The sequence below is a fragment of the Chiroxiphia lanceolata genome, chromosome 3, assembly GCF_009829145.1.
Source record: "Chiroxiphia lanceolata isolate bChiLan1 chromosome 3, bChiLan1.pri, whole genome shotgun sequence".
Taxonomy (NCBI): domain Eukaryota; kingdom Metazoa; phylum Chordata; class Aves; order Passeriformes; family Pipridae; genus Chiroxiphia; species Chiroxiphia lanceolata.
Window position 1 is genome coordinate 38,002,000 of NC_045639.1, and position 20,260 is coordinate 38,022,259.

The 20,260-nt window shown below is 34.8% G+C and overlaps 1 protein-coding gene across 1 annotated transcript in view; it reads right to left on the bottom strand.

The window, feature by feature from the left end:
- The window catches only part of FMN2 (formin 2), a 179,844-nt gene that overhangs the window by 13,381 nt on the left and 146,203 nt on the right, over positions 1-20,260 (bottom strand). The window contains exon 17 of the mRNA XM_032681420.1: positions 5,049-5,198. Coding sequence (XP_032537311.1) covers positions 5,049-5,198 — 150 coding nt within the window. The remainder of the gene's footprint in view (positions 1-5,048; positions 5,199-20,260) is intronic.

Consider the following 20,260-nt stretch of genomic DNA (forward strand, 5'->3'; position numbering starts at 1 on the left):
GCTGGCATTCCTGACACAGTCAGTCTCTGTTCAGCTACATGCCTCCTCATAAAGGCAAGGACCCAACTGATCTTACGAGCAATATATACCTTACGCACACATTTACAGGGTACCTATAGCTGTCCCTCTCTCTCTTCCCCCCTCCCGCTCTCCTGTCTAGAAATACAGGTAATACAAGGTAAATCTTAGCAAAGTTGCACAGGCCCTCTGGAACAGCAAACAATTTGAAGAAATGGAAACACATTCAGAACTGGAGTGGACAAACAAGTGTAAGCACCTCCCTTGTACCCAGAGAAAGGGAAGGTGAAACTGCATCCTGCATATGAGTTTCTGCCATGTTACTGACCTGTTTCTAGTAAGATCTGAACTGGCATTTACTACCTAAAGATATTGATACTAGCCTTTGACAGCCAGGGTGTATTTCATGGCCATAAAGAAAAGCCGAAGCTGTAGTCCTAAAGATGAATCATTGCTGTCCATACCAATATGAGATTTCTGACAAATAATTATATTTTTATGAAAGATTCACATATTCCATATTTGATATGCTGCCATAACCAGCAGTAGCTTAACTTTTTTTATTTATCAAAACATTTCAAGACTTCCCTCTTCGGTTATGTTAGGTGTTGCCTCATGAGCACTTTTTTCTTTTCATTCTCAGGACAGAATACCTTTTCCTGGTTCCTAGGAAAATGGTAGAGTCTGAGCAACAGATTCTGCAGGCCTTTGCTGGATGTAAAGAAAAATAAAAATATTTCTTGCTCTCACAGAAGTGCTAGACTGAAATAGTGCAGTTAAGGCTGAATACATCTAACTCAGAAATATAAAGAAAACAAGGTGGGACTGAAAGAAAGATATTAGTGAGAAAAGGGTTAATATATTTATAAGTCAGACTGTACAAGACACTTACTCTCACTACAGAAAGAGAAAAAAAGAGGTATTTGTAGATTAGTGATGTGATCACCTAAGATTTTTCCCATGAAGGTGAGACTTTTGCACAGCTGTTACTGCAGCTGTGTATTATCTGGCTCTGTGTATTCAGAAAACAATGTGCATCAATGGGCATGTAGCACCTGAAAATCATGTATAGATAATAAAATGCTGAACAAGAAGATTGCAAAGTTCAAAATCATACTTTCTCTTTTGAAACAACAATGAATACAAAACAAAAATACTAGGGAAAATACATCCGCCCTTCTAGTCTTTCTTGCTGATCAAGCATAAAATGCAGGCTATAACGACAGCAAACCTTTCAAGAGTTTGCAAAGTATGAATGCAGACCATAGACTACCAGAGACATTAAATAAATTATCAAAGGACAATGATGACGACAACTTTAAAAAATCAAAACACATCCCAGTAAGTTTGATTGTGGATTTCCTTTGGTTGTTTTTTTGTTTTGTTTTGTTCTCTTGTTTTTGTTTGTTTTGGTTTGTTTTGGTTTGGTTGTTTTGTGTTTTTTTTTTTTCTTAAACTTGCTTAATCAGAAAGAATTAATACTACTTTGAAAATTTTCACTTAAAGGGATACATATTTATGGTAGACATAGCATCAGAAATTTCAACTTCCACAAAATATTTTCAAGAACTTTATAAATAATCCAGATATCAATTTCTATTGAAATGGTCTAGTTAGCTGTAAGTATAGTGTGACCATGAGAAATAGTACTGTTCAGAAAACCTTTTGGCAGACCTATACTTCTATCATAATTTTCAGGTGCATTTTTCTTTTTATTGCTACTGTATTTCACAGTTTATCATGCATAATTTTCTCTACAGCTAGTATTTTCCAGTTCTGCTTTACTTCAAGTGAGGGAAGAGTGAAAGCCGTAGAAAACTTCATAAAAATTGTTTTTAACTTTGCACCATATTTCTTTTCTCATCTTCCACTAAGAAAATACAAAGTCTCACACTTCAATGTTTATCTTTTGCATACAAATGCCTGGCAAACCAATATGCAAGTTGAAATACCAAGGGAAAAGTGATTAAAATAAGAATTGGCTGACTGCTTTCTTTAAAACATACACATTTAATCTATTGGTAACAAAAAGTAGTACCACCTTAGGAAAATATCATCTATGAAAATCTTTTGGGTAAATTATTGTAAAACAGTGTGACGCATATTTGCAGAGACTAAATAAGGAACAGCCTCTATTAACAGTCCATATGGAAACTGGGATGTAAAATATTCTAGAAACACTGCCCACAGCATTAAAGTTTGTTAAACTGAACACTGAAGTGAAGGGAGAAGAGGCAAAAGAAAACCCCAAACCAACCAGGGGTTGAGAAAGATGATTGAAATAAAAAAAGAAAAGCTAATAAAGTTATACATTTTATAAATAATTATTATAAATAAAGTTTGTTTCATGAGGAAGAAACCGGGTTATTAGTTCATCAAAGATGTCATACCACAGTCCCTGAAAAAGTCTCACCATTTCTGTCACTTGATTTTGCCACTAATGAACAACTACAGAAAGTTTCTCTGACCATTGAAGTTCTACCCTGCTCTTCAACTTCTGTGGTAGAAAAACACCTAAGAACCTCAGCTAAAGGGAAAAATCTACTTTCTTGAAATAAATAGTTGTATTTCAGTGGCAATAGACGGATTTCAGATTTTTGTCACCTACAGATCTGTTGATCTAGACCGAGATTTTGAAACCTATCATGTTGTACATTCTTACACCTTTGGGCAACATGTATTTTTCCATCGAGATTTTTCTCTTTTGACCTCTCAATACCAAGACACCTTCATATCACAGCATCTTGTTTTTTACTAAGAGAGGCAGAAATGTAAAACTAAAAAAAAAAAAAAAAAAAAGAAGCCTAAAAGACAACTTCACATATCGTGTTGAACTATGATTGGAGGCAAAGAATTTTCTGTGCAAAGGCTTTGATAAGACAGTTGTTTACCCAAAAAAGATTCTTCATTTTTGGGAAAATGTCTTACTTGGAAAATTGTTACTCTTGCTGGTAATTTGACAAAAATATTTTAATTCCTAAAATGTAATGAGGAGAGCTTGTCTTGCCAGACCCCACAAAGCACGGTGCCAAACATTTTTGAGAGATGAGCACAACCAAGACATCAAAGGTTTCCTAAGCCTAAATCCTTCCTCACCTGAACAAATTAAACAGAGCAGAAGAGTTAAACTTGATAAGACACGTAAAAATTAAAATTCAAAACAAAAATCTACCTGTGATTTTCAGGAGGTATCATTTTCAGTCTTAGTGACTTCCTGGACTGAAGTTACACAGTCCTGTCTGAACTCCTGGAAGAGCCTCTTTCAACCCATCAGTTCCAAGTCTGGGTTTGGATCTCCCTGCTGTTCTTGCTAGGGATCTCCCAGTTTCTTTTCCCACTGTAGGTCTTCCTCATTGTGCTTTCGCTTCCCTGTCACATCCTGCACCTGCAGCCATTTTGTAGGTTATACACGTTCAGTTCCTTTCAGGCTAAAAAACACCCTTGTCCTAGAAGGGACAAGCTGGCAGGCAACGTTTTTTCTGCTGCTTCAATATATCCTCTTAGTATACACATACATTGAACTGAGAGAGTGTTACATGATTGTATTACAGCCCATTCTCTTATAGAATCACATATCATTCTCTTAAGCTTTAGGTGTTTTAAGAAAAATAGGAGGAAGAGTTTTTGTGCTTATTTAGTTAATGTCTTAAAAGAAAAATATTTTGTAGTGAGAATTCTCTGGACATTTTTTTTGTTGGGTTTTTTTCCGTTTTTTTTAATCTTTTTAGAAAAATAGATTAGTATTTTGAAATAAAAGGACATTTTTCTTAAATCCTGTCCTAAAAAATACACAAAATTAAATTAACCTGTATTAAGTAGGTAGCAAAATCCCCGCGTAGGAAACTAAAGATAGTGTCAACTCAGTTTCAAAAAGATATACTTAATTACATAAAATTAAGCCAGACAGTCAGTAAAATGAAATAGATTCCTAGAGAGCTACTGTATTGAGTTAACGTTCTCACTATGTTCTTGCAATAGTACCAGAATCCAGTTTTCTTATCTGTGAGACTGCTTGTTCCAAAATGTATCCACTTACAGCAAATATATATGGTATACACAACATTGATTGTGTTGGTGCCTAAGGAAAGTTTTCAGTAACTTCCTAAACCAGTAATCTTACGTCTGTGACAATTACATAGGATGAGTATGCTTGAAAAAGAGACCTATACTTGTCAATTTATCTAATAATGGACTGATATCAATCATTTAATGAATGTAAAGCTTCAATTGTGTTAATATTTAGGCTCAGAACTTCACTATCTGTATACCAAGATCAGTCAAGTTGCTAACAGTTGTAGGTTTATACAACAGTGCTTAGAATTTTCATGTTTGTATTTGTTTAGTTTGTCCTTATATGGCATTTATTACTTTTTAAACAACTGATTAATTCTTGGCATAATTTTATAAACAAAGGGTGACCACTATGGACTGTCTGCACGCAGATGAAAGCAAGCTTCGTAACTCCTCTTAAACACGGACCAGACAGCATGGCTGATTTTTCAAAACTGCTGTCTTATTTCTTTATGCCATATATACCACATGTGCTTGTGTCCATGGGCTGTGATTTGCTATACGGTTTAGAGTCCTTTTTTTTAATGCAGGGTCAATTATTCCTTCTGTCTTCCTTTTCCCAACATCATTTGACAAATATTTACAATATGCCATGTCCTGATGCCTTGACTTTCTAAATATGCTAATGGAAAATATTTAATCAACTTTCAGACCTGAAACAAGTTTCCCATTCTTTGGTCTCATAGTAGCATAGTAGTTGCATGCTCTGCCAAAAAACCTTTTTCAAGTAAGGGACCCAAACAGCTCTAGCACAAACTGGTATTAAAATCCCATTCAAAAATTATGGTGTATGGAGGCTTGGGTGTGGTGAGGGTGGGTTAAAAAACCCCAAAATCTAATAAAACTCCAAAAGGCATTCGATAGGTTGTGTGCCACTGAAGTGAAGCTGACTGGTTTCTGTGCAATTGCTCCTAATAACATACTTTCAGAAAAGTTTTTGAACAAACAAATAAATGTACCTTTCTTGAAGAATAAGTTTGTTTTCCTTCTTCCAGAAGTCTTTGAAGTCAGAACTGAATTCATGCCAAATACTGAAGAAAGAGTGTGGGGACACCTCTTTCTCTCCCATTTTTGGTTTCATACAGAAATAGGCTGTAGTTTCCAAAAAGCTGTCAAAGAAAGCAAAACCAGCAAATGTTACACTCCTCACTGATGTAATTTTTTTTTTCTTACTTAACATTGACATAGTATTTAATCATTCTTGGTAGCAGATCTGAAATGAAAGAATTCAAAATCATAACAGTTCTGAGCTCTTCATATACAGGCAGGTATATGAAGATGATTCTTCAGTGAAGTTGGGATCTGGCATTCATCATAAGTTCAGGTTTTGATCAAAGTATTTTCCATTTTCAAAAGCTGTAGTGAATTCACTGTCCACAGCCTTGCAAATCCAGATATCCACACCTGCCCATATGCTGCTTTTCTGTTGTGTTTAAAGCTGTTATCAAAACACAGAGTGAAAGCCCATAAAGGACTATAAATAAACTTCTCTGACTTCTGCTAGATCTATACTACAACACAATAGCTTAGGTTGGAGCCTACACAGAAATTAAAACTCAAACCTGCTGTGTACTAAACAAGAAATGACACAACAGAAAACTGGGCCAGGAGCAGCTGTGCCAAAAAACAGGTGCCCATCGTGACTCTACCAGAAAAATCTGACAATCTCTTCTCAACACAACAAATGTAAAACTAATATAGTAAACACAAAAACTACCCGAGTATGAACACTGAGGAAAGGCAAAGATCATATTTCCAACACTGAGTGAGGACTGTGACTGCAACTAAACTTAACATATTTCTGTGTTTGAAATGCTTCTATTTTATTTCAGGAATGTTACAGGAAGGTAAAGAATAATTATGTAAAAAAAATTTGTTTGATTAAGTATTATTACATTTTATTTTTTCACTTTATGTTTTGCAAATACTGGACATTTTAAGAACGTTTTTCACCATCTGAAGCTCAATGTAGCAGCCCCTGAAGAATTTTTAATTTTATGAAAAATTCAGTGGAAAACTGTATCTTGAAATATAATTGTAGGTGCTTTGTTCACTGATCTATTATTACCCATTGACTCCACTAGTAATTTTCTATGAAACATACATCACAGTTTTAATCACTGTAATTGTGGGGAAAAAATGCAATTCCAGTTAAATAGATGGAAATGTCATTTTAGTCACAGAAGCTGTATCTTCATTCATGGACTATGATGGTGACAATAATATACAAAGATTCAGCCATTCAGAAGAGTCAATCTCACAAAGTCTCCATGAAACTGTCCTAGTTCTCAAAATCCAATATTCCAGTTGTTTTCCCCAATGTGAAAAATAAATATCTACATACATTATCCTATTTCTCAATAAAAAAACCCTAGAACTTAAAAAATTAACATTAGTTTACCAATCAAATTCTATACGCTTTTCCTCTTTATTTGTATTTTGTGTTATCTGCTGAAGCAAATTGAAGCTATTGAGCAACAAAGTTGTAGCACAGAAAAATACAGAAAACATTTTCATTTTTAAAACCATGGCATTTATACTCAAATGCCACCTTACCTGAGCATGCCATTTCTTCAGCTCTCTCAGTTAGCCTACAATGGCACTCTGTTCTGTAAGTCAGTGCTTGGTTAATACATAGAATACCTTTTTTTGCAGCTGTTTTTTAAAAATGATTTATAGATGAATAATACTACTGATTTAAATATTCCATTTTGCTTACCTATTTACATTTCCCCCCCAGTTTTATACTGAGGACAATATTTATCATCTATCCTGTGATCCCACATAATTCCTCAAAAGAGAATATCCCTGACATTCATCAGTCAGCTGCACTAGGTTTTAAACTTTTTGCCTACTGTCACATATTTTCAACTTTTTGCAAGACTGCAAATATATCAGGAAGATCTTTTGGTTTTCCTCCCAGTCTCTTCCCCTGGATTTACAGTTCTGAAGCTGGCTAGTAGGGGAGTCATATCAAGGTCTCATTTGACTACTCAGAATGAACTGACAATATTTTTGAAGGAACATGAGAAATAAAGAACAAGAGACAAATCTGAAGGCATCAGCTCAGTCAGTGGCTTATTATTTAAGTTCTATGAATAAAGGCCACTAATGGTTTACAGAACACAGAAAGACAGACATTCAAATAAGAAGCCTTGTTTTGAGAAATATGTTTTCAAAACATTTTGCAAATGAGAATAATGAGAAAGGAATTTGATGGTGAATGACCGTCAAGTCAGAATTCCATCACAGGAAAACATCCCAAGAAACAGGAAGCCAATCAAAATAAAATTCATACTGCATAGAAGAATGCTCAATTAAAAAAAAAAAAAAAGATAAACAGCACTAACTCTTCAATTATTACAACTATCCTCTTTGAGGAGAAGGAGATAGCCAATGTTTTTTTTCCTCTGGTGACTGAAAATCTCCCTGAAGAACACTTGTATAGCTGGTATAACCTTACACATGCATACAGCTGTGTCTAATAGCTGTAAGGTAATTAGTAGGTTTATAGAAAGAAGAGAAATGCTCATACAGGTTGTTTGCCTCCCTGACAGTTACTCTGGGAGGTAAGGGAAATAAGCCATCTGTGAAATGTGAAGCAGCAGCAGCGTAGCAGGTTGTCATTGTTAACACGTCACACCTTTCTAATGCCCAGTAACAATGCACAAGACATCAGCTGCAACACAGTAATACTTCAGGGCACAAATCTCCATGAATCAAATATTTTTTTTTTCTATACATAGAGATCAAACAGTCAAGACAGTTACTATATTTCTTCCAACCAGAGAGGTCTACCCTTATTCAGCAGGTTTTTTTAGAGTGTGTTTAGATGACATACGGAAACCTGCTTGCTATACATTTGATGCTGTCATTTTTGTACTAGAAGACAAAGTGGTGAAATTCACACATGAAAGACAAAGCAAACAAAGCAAATCCAAATGCATCAAATAATAAAACATGGACAGCAGTAAATCCTCTCTGTTACCATGGTCTTTAAATATCTGAAATGGAAATGTTTACATATGTCAAACTAGACATATCTCAAAGCTGATTTTGGGAGGGGACATACATTTTAAATACCAAGAGAAATTTGGATGACATTGCCATAGCCCCAAGACTAGACACCATCCTTTCAAACTTCAGCCAGGCAGTAAATATCTTTTCTCTGATGCTTTTCTCTTAGGCAGCCCAATCAAATGTTCCTATTGATTCTTCAGCACATTTTGAAACAAAACATCTGCAAATACCATTGTTGCTAGTCCTGACTAGGAATAGCACTTTTTTATCAAATAAGGGACTAGAGTTCAAAAGTCTTTTGTTTCTATACCCAAATTAATTTCTGCAGTATAGAACCTTGAGAAACTCATCTGACCTCTCTGACTTTCGTTTAATCTATCTGCAAAATTAATCATTTATTATGAAACAAGTATTGCAAAGCTTGTTTAGTGTCCATTTCTCAAATGAAAATGTTCCTAGTTTTCCATATGATTCCTGAGTGTCTTAAAGGAAAAGAACACGCATTAGAAAAGATCTTGCAGTCATGGGAGAGGGAAGGAAGGGCATGCAAGTTATTTTCCAGGATTAAAAGAGGTAAAGGAGGTCACTGCCTTTGCTTCAAACAGCCTGACTTTTCAAGCATGATTAAAAATAAGCCAGTGATGATCACACCACTGTCTTATCCTGACATGGCAAAAGCCAGAATTCTTTAAACAGCTTTCAGACTGGGTTTCATATCCCTCATATCGGCCCTGAAGGAGAACTAAATAGCATCGGCTCTCTCAAAACAATGTAAGAGTTGCTCATCCCTGACAAGTAAGTAAGGAAATAAGATTAAGATAGTTAGTTCCTTTTCTCCCTTTTTTGTCTTCTAATTTCCTTGGTTCAAATGTTCGTGTAATTCAGAAAAATTATTGCAGACTGAGATGTCTGAACTCACTGCTTACTCTTACTCAAATGTGGAAATTTGATGAATGAATCACTGGACTTTTCTCTGTGCTCCCTTGAGTACAACTATGAGACTATGAAAGTGATTGTTCTATTTGGAGGGAAGAAAGGAATGGATGTAATAACAGCCAAACCAAATTTAATCACATGAGGAAGAAAAGAATTATTCACATTGCAAATGGGTCATTGACAGCATTTCTAGCTAATAGATCTGATCCATCAGGAGTATTTTAAGAGCAGCTATAGATTATTCAGCATTTTTTCCCATTCCATTCTGAAACCAGTTAGCAAAAAGTTGCAGACAGTGATTCAGATTCAAGTCTTCTGTCTGTGATGCATTGGCCAGTTTATAAATATGTATAACATATGTTTGTACATATGCGAGTATGTATGCAAATGTACGCAGTAGATCACACAAAGTAGAGGGAGAGGATATAGAGCAGCTGGAAACAACAAAAATACTTCCTTTGCTGAAAAAGAAAAAGGAAAAAGAAAGTAATAAGGAGACAAATCAACAATAATAAGCAACGGACAGAGTAGGTTCATCTCAGTATTATTTGGTCAGGCTTCTGTGGCCAAAAAAATAGCAAAGTAACAATAGGTACAGACATGCCCTGGCTGACTTTTCTGAGAAATAGTGGACATACGCACCAACACACATGCATCCAGTTTCCCCATACAGCAAACTAAATCACATGCAAAGGTAAAGGGTTGTTTCAATGTGGACTTAAAAGCAGAAAAAAGTGTTTCTACAACTCTACACTGTTTAACAGACTACATATTTTGGTTGCAGTTCAAACCTGGATATTCTTGGCTATTTAGGTTTACCTCTATAATTTGCTAAGCATTATGTATGTACGTTTGAGATTAAGAACAGGTACTGTTAGTGGTGGTACTATGTTAGTTCTGTGAAGCAGTTGTGTTTCAGAAGCAGTTCTAAGTCAGGTTGGAGCTGCTAAGGTGCATTTTAGTTTGATTAAACTCACAAATAAAATTTGGAACTAAGCATAGTGTACCAAAAGAAAGAAGGCAAAAGGGAAAGAAAAGACTGTGTGTGCCTCCTACAACTTTAAATCTGACATGTGTTGTATTTAAAGCCAAAACCAGTTGGTGGGAATATAAGCCTGTTCAGTGTTGATTCTGAATTGTTGCCTGCATAGGGCAGATGAGTACAATATATAGGTAACAGTACTTGCTTCGTGGAAAAGTTAATCATTTGAATCATCATATTAATTCTTGTTTTCTTTTATAAAGGGGCCAAGACTTTGTATGCATTCTCTTTGTGTACTCAACATCTGAAAGCACTAATGAGAGTTAGTCTTCAGACAGAATATCAAGCAGTTCAACAAAGTAACACAAAGCTATGTAAAATGAAACAGAATCAGTATCCTGGTTATTGAGATAGCACACGATTGCAAGAAACTTTATGGGCATAGTATCCTGAGAAGACTGCATTTTGTTGAGGGTCCTTCTCTGCACTATAACTTCACATCACTTTCTTCACTTTCTTTTTTTTTTTTTTTTTTTTTAAATTATCATTGCCTCTCCTCAGTGTGGTCCCTTGTCCTGCATAATTACAAGTAAGAAAATATAAAAGTAAATATAGGTTCATTCAAGATATCTAGTACTTAAATGCTGGTAAGAAATTTCTTGTTGTTCTTTATTTTTTGCCCCTTTTTATTAAGGAAGAAAAGAAACTTTCTTATATTAAAAAGAAAGCTGAGATAATATGCCAGCTTCAGTTAGCTGCCAGAACCATTAATCTCTTCTTTCATTTGCCAATTTATATTGTGTAACTACGTATTTTGTAATATTGTTCCTTAAAAAACAAAGGTCTCAAGAGATTTTTCCTTTCCTCTAAAAAAAACCTGCCAAACATTTGCAATGTTTTGAATCCTAAGTCATCTCCCTCATCTCTAGTCCCTTGCCTCCTATAAATTCATATTAAACAGAAAAGTTTTTTATTGCTCCAACATATGAAAATTAACAGCTTCAATAACAATTCTACCTTTGAAGTACTATTTGTTTTTTTCTCCCAACAAAAGCCCAACAAAAAGCATGCAAGGGGAAGAACAGAAAAAATGTTTCAATAGGCTGGTCTGTCTTGTTCATGAGAATCTTGACGCCCTCCTTCCCAGTACTAGGAATGTTTTACAGCTTTAATGTTCATCTACAATGATCAATATTATCGATTGTACATATTGATTAGTAACACAAATGAACCTTCCACATTTTATACAGGTGGCAGCAGACCCACTAGCTGAAGCAGAGCACAGATTGTGACACAGACTTAAATTCAATAGGTACTAGGAGTATAACTTTGCACTCAAACATTTTGTGAAAACTAAAATTTTAGGTAGACTGATGATCCCATGGTGCTAACAATGAATAAACCCTTCACATATCAGATTACCACTTCAACCTCAGTTTAAACTGTTATTCCAGAGTCTTATATTTACTTGATTCAACGGGTGGGTATTTCTTTGGTACTGTCTTTCATGAAAAAAATGCTTCATAACAGAAGGTTACAAAGCAGCAACATAATACGGCCATAACTAAATTAAATTATACTTCTGTTGAAAAGTGAATTTGAGCAATGAGATTTTCACAATCTTTTTAATTTAGAAAATAATTTTATCAGGTCCAGATTAAGGTATATTGGTTGGGTATGATGAAATTTGCCAAATAATAGGATTAGGTGCTAAATTTCCTCAGGAGGGATCTATCTTGGAAGACAGAACTTTTCTGATGACAAAAAAAATACAGTGTTTAAAAAGTTATTCTGCATAGACTGAGTCAGCCTCTTTCCCTTTGAAAATAAAAGGTCAGGAAATGTAGGTTAGAAGTATTTCTGCTACCTTCATCGTATCACATACAAAGCACTTGTTATCTACAGTTCACCCAGCATTTGGGGTTTATGTGAAGCTAAATTCTGTTGTGCATATTTAAAGGTTAAGTCTCTGTTCAAGAATATTATTCAGATTAAAATATTAATTGAGAGAATACATTAGAAACTGAACTAACTTTGCGTTCTTTTTTGTGTCCGACATTTGTACTTTAACAGGCCACTGAGAAAAAAAACAAAATACATTTTTAACATGACTCTTTAAATGCATTTTTAATTTGCATGTGCTTTTTCAAGCCATTTTAAAATAACAATTTTAAACTGGTTCAAACTCTCTCTCAAAAACTTGGCTTGAGGTAGTTACAGTTCCCTAGATGCACTGGTGTTATTTGTAATCCATGTAATCTGAACACTTTGCAGGAACGTATAGGCTCTCTTTCTTGGAGTTTAATGCTTTTAATTTTATGTGTGGGTATCATAGCTAAGCTGCTATGTAGGCACATGGATAGATCTGTGCTAAACTGGCCATAGACAATATAAGCATGTGTAAAAGAGTGTTATGTAATTGTGTGCACTGGAAAGTCAGGCTCAGCAACATATCCAAGAGAAAACTATTTTCCTCTCTTAAAAAGACCAACATATGAGCTTCAAACATATTAAATAACCCTTAGAAAATCGAGGAAATAAGACTTTGCCAGCAGACACAGAATAGAGCGGTAGAATGAATTTCAACAGCAGTAATCTGACACACAAGCTCCTGGCCTCAGTGCTGTAAGAAACAGCTGAACGCCTCATGTTAAAGCCCAACCTGACTTCAAATATTTCTATTAACACAGCTCATCTTCATTGTCTAGCACAATGGAGGGTTTCTGAGCAATCATTATTTCTTAAAGAGGTTATAATTACATATGGAAGTAGTGCATAACTGTTGTGTACTAAATACTGTGTTATGTTTTTTCAATTTATTTACATCAACCTCAGCCTTGTAATCTGCCTGCTTTCTTGGTATGGCACTCTTTTATAACTGAAATTCATGCAAAGGAAAGGTCAGATTTATCTACAAAGATAATAATAACAATTATATAATGAAATAATAATTTGTCTTAAATCTACAACAGATTATTTAGATCTCTAGACAGAAACCACACACATGGTTTACCAAATTTCAGGTACACATAATATTAACCCATGCTCTAAGAATATCATTCAGTATAGATTAAATTTTATATATATAAATTGGCAAAAATACACTCTAAATATAACAAGTGAAATTAATGTACAGAGGGTTTGGGGCATAATCATGTTCTCTTTTCCATTTTGGTGCTCAAGTCAAACTTAGAATTCAGTTTCTATTATTTGAAAATTATAGAATAAAAATGCCCTGAAATACTTGGGTATTAGAGAATTTTAAATGTCTTGTGATACACTTTCATCTTAACCCTTTGAGGTTGCTCTGTAGAGTGTTCTTACTTAATTCTGTGTTCATGAGCTCTCTTCTTAACATGCATCCACTAATATCACCATAGGCCAGCACAACTATGAATTGAAGTAATCCAGCCTTTGCTGAAAACTCAACTGTTTTCATGGGGGCTTTCATATTCTCAGAGTCAATTACAAGAAAATACTATGAAAGAAAGTTGAAAGACTTCAATATCTGTCTTGACGAACTGTCAAGTTGAAAAGGTCTTTACATGCATTTTTCAAATGTTAAGCATTTAAGATTCAACTACCAAGTTATCCCAATATATTCCCTTCATAGTGGTGACAGTTATCTTGGTATAGATGAGTACAGAAAATGGGCAGCATTTTCTAAAGTATTAAGTCTAAATGAGAAGGTGGCAGCCACTGGAATTATAAGAAATATTGTAATAAATAACCATATCACTCTGGATCTGTGAATACTCAATATTCATACATACAAGCAAAGCTAAATAAACTGCTTTGGCCTGGGAGCACTGCCTCATGTCTGGAGGAGTTGTTCCCACTCCCTTCCAAGGATTACACAAAGGCTTCATGGTATTTCTGGTCTGGGGTGACCATTTCCCTAGTTTTCTTTAGGATGAAGAAGGAACTTTTACGTCCCCAACAGACTGATTAAGGTAGCAGTTGAGAAAAGAAGGGTGTAAGGTTATCTCATGAGAAGCATTCATTTAAGACAGTGCAGAAGGGATCCGGCCCACTAAAGCTGCTTCTGAACTAGCTCGTTAAGGCAATCAAGAAACAAGGCAACAAGACTGAGAAATAAAACTGAGGAAGAGTAAAGAGACAGCATTTTTTTTTCCTAGTCACTTCATCTCCATGTATGAGAAGAACAGTGGACTTGCAGTATCAGGCTGAAGCAAGCCCTACACTGTGAAGGGCTTGTGGATGGCAGCCTTCCATCAGCTGGAAATTGTTATGGAAGGAATGACCTATATTGTACAGATTACTACTGGTTGGTTTCCAGATGAGTTAATGCAGTTGTGACCTAATTAAATCCCCTCCCTGACATTCTACTTTTCTATTTGCCTATACATTACAAAACCGTATAATATAATAATACTTAAAGTAAATCTTAATATACAACAAGAAAGCATCCACTGTAGTGGCAAATTGACATAAGAGTAAAAAAGTCATGTTATCCACATTTAAGTCACAGTCATTGCAAATGTGAACACTGTACTATGAAGGTCTTAGGAAACAATCTAACCAAACATCTCAGGTGGAAAATACGATGAAAGAAAAATCCTACTGAACAGAATCAGAAGCTGATGCACAATGGAGAGGCACTGGAGCTAATCACACACACACACACAAGCATTCTATTTCAGCTGCAATAGCTCGAGAGGAGTATCTTGAATTTTTGAAGGCTACTTGGTGAAACCACCTGCTAGGAATAAACTGAAAGCCAAAAAATATGCAACACTGAAATATTTTAATTTCTGTATTTTTTTCCACTCATTACATTAGCTACATGGTTTTTTTGTCTTTTTTTTTTTTTTAATCCTCAGTTTAATGCCATAGTATTAATTTTGGGTTTATCAAATTATTTTAACTATATTGTTTTTAGGGTGTTACTTAGCTGTATTATGATCAATGTTACTTAGCTGTGTAACTGTAGTTGATCCTTTAACTATTATCCTTTATCTTTTACTATGGGATCTAAGAATAAATCCTCTACGTTAACTTTAGAATAAGTTGCTTAAAGATCAGTTTACATTGCAGAACATTAGATCTCTGAATTGTATCCCAGTGTGTTAAAAGTTATATTACCATTTGTTCATACTATCACTGTCATTAAATGCAAACTAATTTAAAACTAATAAAATGAAATTATTTTTCTAAGCAAGCAGGCGGTCATCTTTAAAAGCAAAGATGATGCTCTTACAGGCAAAATCAATCCTACCAATAGTTAAGGACTTCTGTTGTTTGGCAAATATTTTCAGAAAAGGACGAGGACTTCATCTTTCAGGATAAGATTAATTACCCATTTTTCAGCAGAGACTTTCTGACATAACTAAACTGCTGGTTAAGTTTCCATTACTGCATATTTACAGGTCCTGATATTTTGTCAGAGACAGGATACTAAACAAGAATGATCCAAACTGTTTAACAGTCTGTAAGCTCCTTCTATACACATTTCCTTTGCTCACCAAGTATTTATTTTCTGCTGATCCAACTAATGTATACCTACAGTCTGAAATGTATTACTGTAAGCAATTCTAGTCTGCACGCTGGGAGCCACACAGCGAGAAGAGAGACATAACAGTAAAGGAACCAACAAAGGATGAATGGTCAAAGAGTAGTGAAAGACAGAGTCCAATAGCATATTCTTGCCTTTCAGTTAAAAGTTTTGTGCTGTTGTTTTGCCTTTCTTTTTTTTTTTTTTTTTTTTTTTAAGCTACATACCTCTCTCTATTCTAAGCTTTTCACCAGTTTATTTCAATCATTAACTCAATTTTCACTTTAACTTTACAGTTCACTTTTGGAAACAATCCAAAACACTGTGTGGAGGGTAGTGAGGTGGGAGGAACTTTCAATGTTTTAAAGGATTACCAGACTTAGGTGCTACATTTCGAGGTGTTGCTTTTCAGCAGTGCCATTGTACCATACTGTCTGCTATTTCTCTAAGTGTCATCAGCTTGTCAGTTCATAAGCAGGTGTAAAGCTTTGTTCCTCCCCAAGTCTCATGTTCAGTGAAGCCAATGGAAGTCTGCAAAGACTGTTGTGTCAGGAGATTTTTTTTTTTTTTTGCAGGGAATTTAAAAGTAAACATTTCTCTTCAAAATTAATGTCATTTTGTTGCTACAGCAAAAGAAAGCCACAACACATTTCTAACTGGATTATTAAAAGTCTTGAAAACAGAAGAGGTGCCTGGGAGGCTGCACTTAGGAAGCACTTAAAAGTCTAAAAATCACTGGAATGTGCAAGTAATGGGAGCAAATTATAAATAAACCAAATAAAAATATCCTGACATGGAAAGATGAGCATTCCATACCAAGCCACACACATCCTAAATTCCCCTGTTGATACTTACGTCAAAAGGCAGAAAGTCCTCTATTTGATCCTTTATAAAAGAAATATATATTCTCATTATGCATTCTTAAACAATTTTCAGCATACATTGTCTCTTACATGAGTGCAGTATGAGTAAATTATAATAAATATGAGGAAATTATATGAAATATAAGTAATTGGGCAATTTTCAGTGCTACTGCACTGAATTTAGAATCTGATGCTTCATTTTTAGACTGAGAGATAGCAGGAAAAATTGGAGATTATCTGACTATGTCTCGGATATAAAACCCAAACACCTCCAGTTCAATTTTTTAATAATTCCCTAGGTGTTATTCCAAGAAGACATGAATGGGGAAAAAAAGATCATCTTAACTATTTTAGCGGAAGAGAGATCAGTGTTACAAGTCTGGATTTATTTTCTTCTGAAAAAGACATGAATCTGGAAGCCCTCCAAGAAGATCAGAACTCAATAGTGGGTGAGGTATTATAAGAAAGTAATAAAGTTACATGCTATTCCTGTAGAGTTATTCAAGTAACAAGGCAGAGGACCTTCAGCTTCACTGTTTCTAGTAATGCTGTTTCTAGTAATTCCAGTCAGGTTGTTTAGCTACTGATTCTTCAGAAATCAAGTGCAAGAAGAGTAACTAACTAATTTCTGATTATAAGTCTGCAAAATTGTATTGCTGCTGTTGTTATTACCTTTTATCCTAGCATGGTAAACAAGACACCAGTTGTCATATTATTTGGACACCAATTTTGTTGCAGTCTTGGTTCCTACTTGCTGTGGATACTGTGATCAAAGTCTACCTCATTCTAAGATTTTATTAAGCATACCTGGAAACAATAATGCTTTTAATTTTTTCTTGCTGCTTAAATAAAATCACATCTTGAAAAATTAAAGGTATTTAAAGCTAAGTAAATGAAAATACAGAAAACAGAGAACTCTTGTCCCTTTGTGGAAAGTGTACTGTATCTCCCAGTTTTTAAAGATGCTACATTTTACTTATAATGTAATTTAAGTGTTATACACAGCTATGTGATTTGACCATATACTATGAGTCTTGGACAGATTTAAAGTTAAGAAAAAGGGCACCAAATTGAGGACTTCTAAAATATAAAAGCACCTCTTTCCCCCTCCTCCTCCTCTTTCTTTTCTGTTTCACTTCGTTTGCCTCCCCCCAAAACTAGTGTTTTTTACTTGACAGTATTTCACAGTTTCTCAAGCATTTAGCAATGAGGATCTAATTGGAAAGTGCCAGGTTCTTTCTTATTACACTTTATCAATATTGTTAAGGGAATGATGTAATTGTTTGGGGTTTGGTGAAGACATTCCATGTCACTTCAGTGTTAATACCAGGCTGGAGCCTTCCTTGTCTGCCTGCGTAAGCTAGATAAACACAGACCTGTGTGCTTTCTTCTCATCTCAGGATACTTACTCAGAGAGATCTTGGAACATATGCCTATTGCGAGCTAAACATTTCACTTTTCATTTTATCCATGTGCCAGAAATCCATTCCTTGGATAAACACTTTACATACTGACACTCTTAAAGTCACTAAACACGATAAATAAAGAGAGAATACATCATTTCAAAACTGATTAAACATTTTCTCACTTGTGACAAATGAACAGCTATACACTGTATGGAGTCCCTGGAGCAGACATTCCATTTTCTTTGTCTTCATTTTGTATGTAAGATTAACTTTCCACTTCAGTTCATCTGTTGCACAATTGAGCTTTTTTAAAATACACATTGCTGCATTTTCTTCAAGTCATTATTCATTTCAGAAATATTTTTTCTTATTGATGCAAGAGTTTTTCTTTTAGACTTTTCTATTTTAATGGAGACATCAGCTTTAATATTTTGCGCCCAAACTAACCAAAAAAAAAAGAAGAAAATTCATAGTTTTTAATGAAAGGTAAAGAAATGCTTTCATGCAGTAGACCTGAACTTATACATGGGCTGAAGTTATCCACTTCAACAAGGAAAATCCAAGCACATTAATCACATTAACTTTGCTCCATCTAATCCATCACTTTTCCTTGCACTACTTGCTTGCCTAGTCATCCTATGCATTGCTATTCTACCTATGATTAGTCAAATGTAACTAATCTTTTATTTAGCTTTTTAAGCTCTCATCTTCTTTTTCACCCACGCCTGCCAAAATGGATCCCAAGCATTTTATTTCTAAGCTAAATTAAAGATCTTAGTGAAAAAATTACACATAATACTAAAACTATACATGGAGTTGTCTTCAGTATTTTAACAAACCCACTAATCTAATCAAGAATTTTAGTGGAAAGGTGGAAGGAAGAGAGAAAATGTAATGTAGATACTAGTACAAAATTACTTTGTTCCGATGTGGTCCTAGCATAATTCCTCATATGTTCCACAAAAGATTGTGCCTGTGAATATCCTTGCTAGATATTCACAGTAAAGAGGAACAATGAAGCTGAATTTTCTTCTTTGACAAACTATATAAAAGGAACTGCTACATTCAACACTGCAGGAGAAGAAAGAATTAGGACAAGTCAGAAGGAGCAGACCGAACTAAATAAGAATCTATGGAGTAGTTTTCTTTCTTGTCCCATATTATGGATGCTAAATAAGCCCATAGGAAGTTTTTGATATTATGGTTCTGGTCTAGTCAGGGAGAAAGAGTAGAACAGAGAATGAATTAGACACCAAAAGATAATGACGAGTCATAAGATTTCTGTACAGATTGCAGATTCTGCTGCTGTTAGATTTCTGTCAGTTTTTGACTTGTGGTCTAATCCTTTTTTTACAGGAGAAACAGTTTCCTTAAAAGAGCAGTCAGCTACCACAGAAATCTCCTAATAGCAGTATCTTCTCTCAAAGCTTCATTGTGAAGGACAATGTTAAGGATAAGAATTACGTAACAGAGCAGCTAAACAAACCTAGGAAATGTCAGGAATGCCTTTCATATACTTGAGCAAGAGGTATGATACTGAGCCAAAGCAATATTCCCTTTGTTGCATTTTTTTCCATCACGATCCCGCACTACCGATGGTGGATCCACCATCTCCTCACAAGTAAGAAGGAAGGGTCTTCTGGCAGAGGAACACTCTACTCTTGGTTTCCTTTTCAGTTATTATCTTCAGTACATGGCTCAAGGGAACAGAGAGAAAATGTGGTGCTGTGCCAGATGTCAGCAGCACTGTGACATTACTGCAGGCAGCAAATTTGGGTATCAAGGCCACAGAATGGCTAACAAATCATAATAAAAGCTAGAAACTTTTACACTTATATCTTTTACAGGAATCCTATTGAGACACTTCACAATTCTGGGAATATATAATGGATATATTCATTAGTATATATTCAGTAGCAGTGGTAGCTAGTACAAAAAGATGATGCTATATTTAGTGAAAGAAAAACAAACACAGACTGCCAGTTTCACTAAATCTGGACTATAAATGGTGTGGGTCATATTTTGATCTCTTACTGGGACAGATAAAAATCTGTCACATTTAAACATTGCTTCTGCAGAACTCTTCCAAAACATCAGAAGAAACCACAAGTTATGCAATGCAGTGAGGTTCTCAATTTTGAAAACTTTCTCAGCTGCACACATCTGTAATGAAATTTAATGAGGTATTTTGTTTTTTGCTACAAGAAGTATTTGAAGATCTATTAGTAATTCTACAAAGGAAGTCACATTTAATTATACATATCATTAGTATATTAAAAAACAGATTATCATTCTTTGTTATAAAATTAACATTTTATAAGCACAGGAAATGTTACCTAATGAATAATGATTGTGTGGGGAATTTTCTGAATGACAGGAGTCACATACAATATCTGTCTAAAGAATTTCAAACTTTTTTCCTATTTGTCAAATTAAAATTTACAATAAA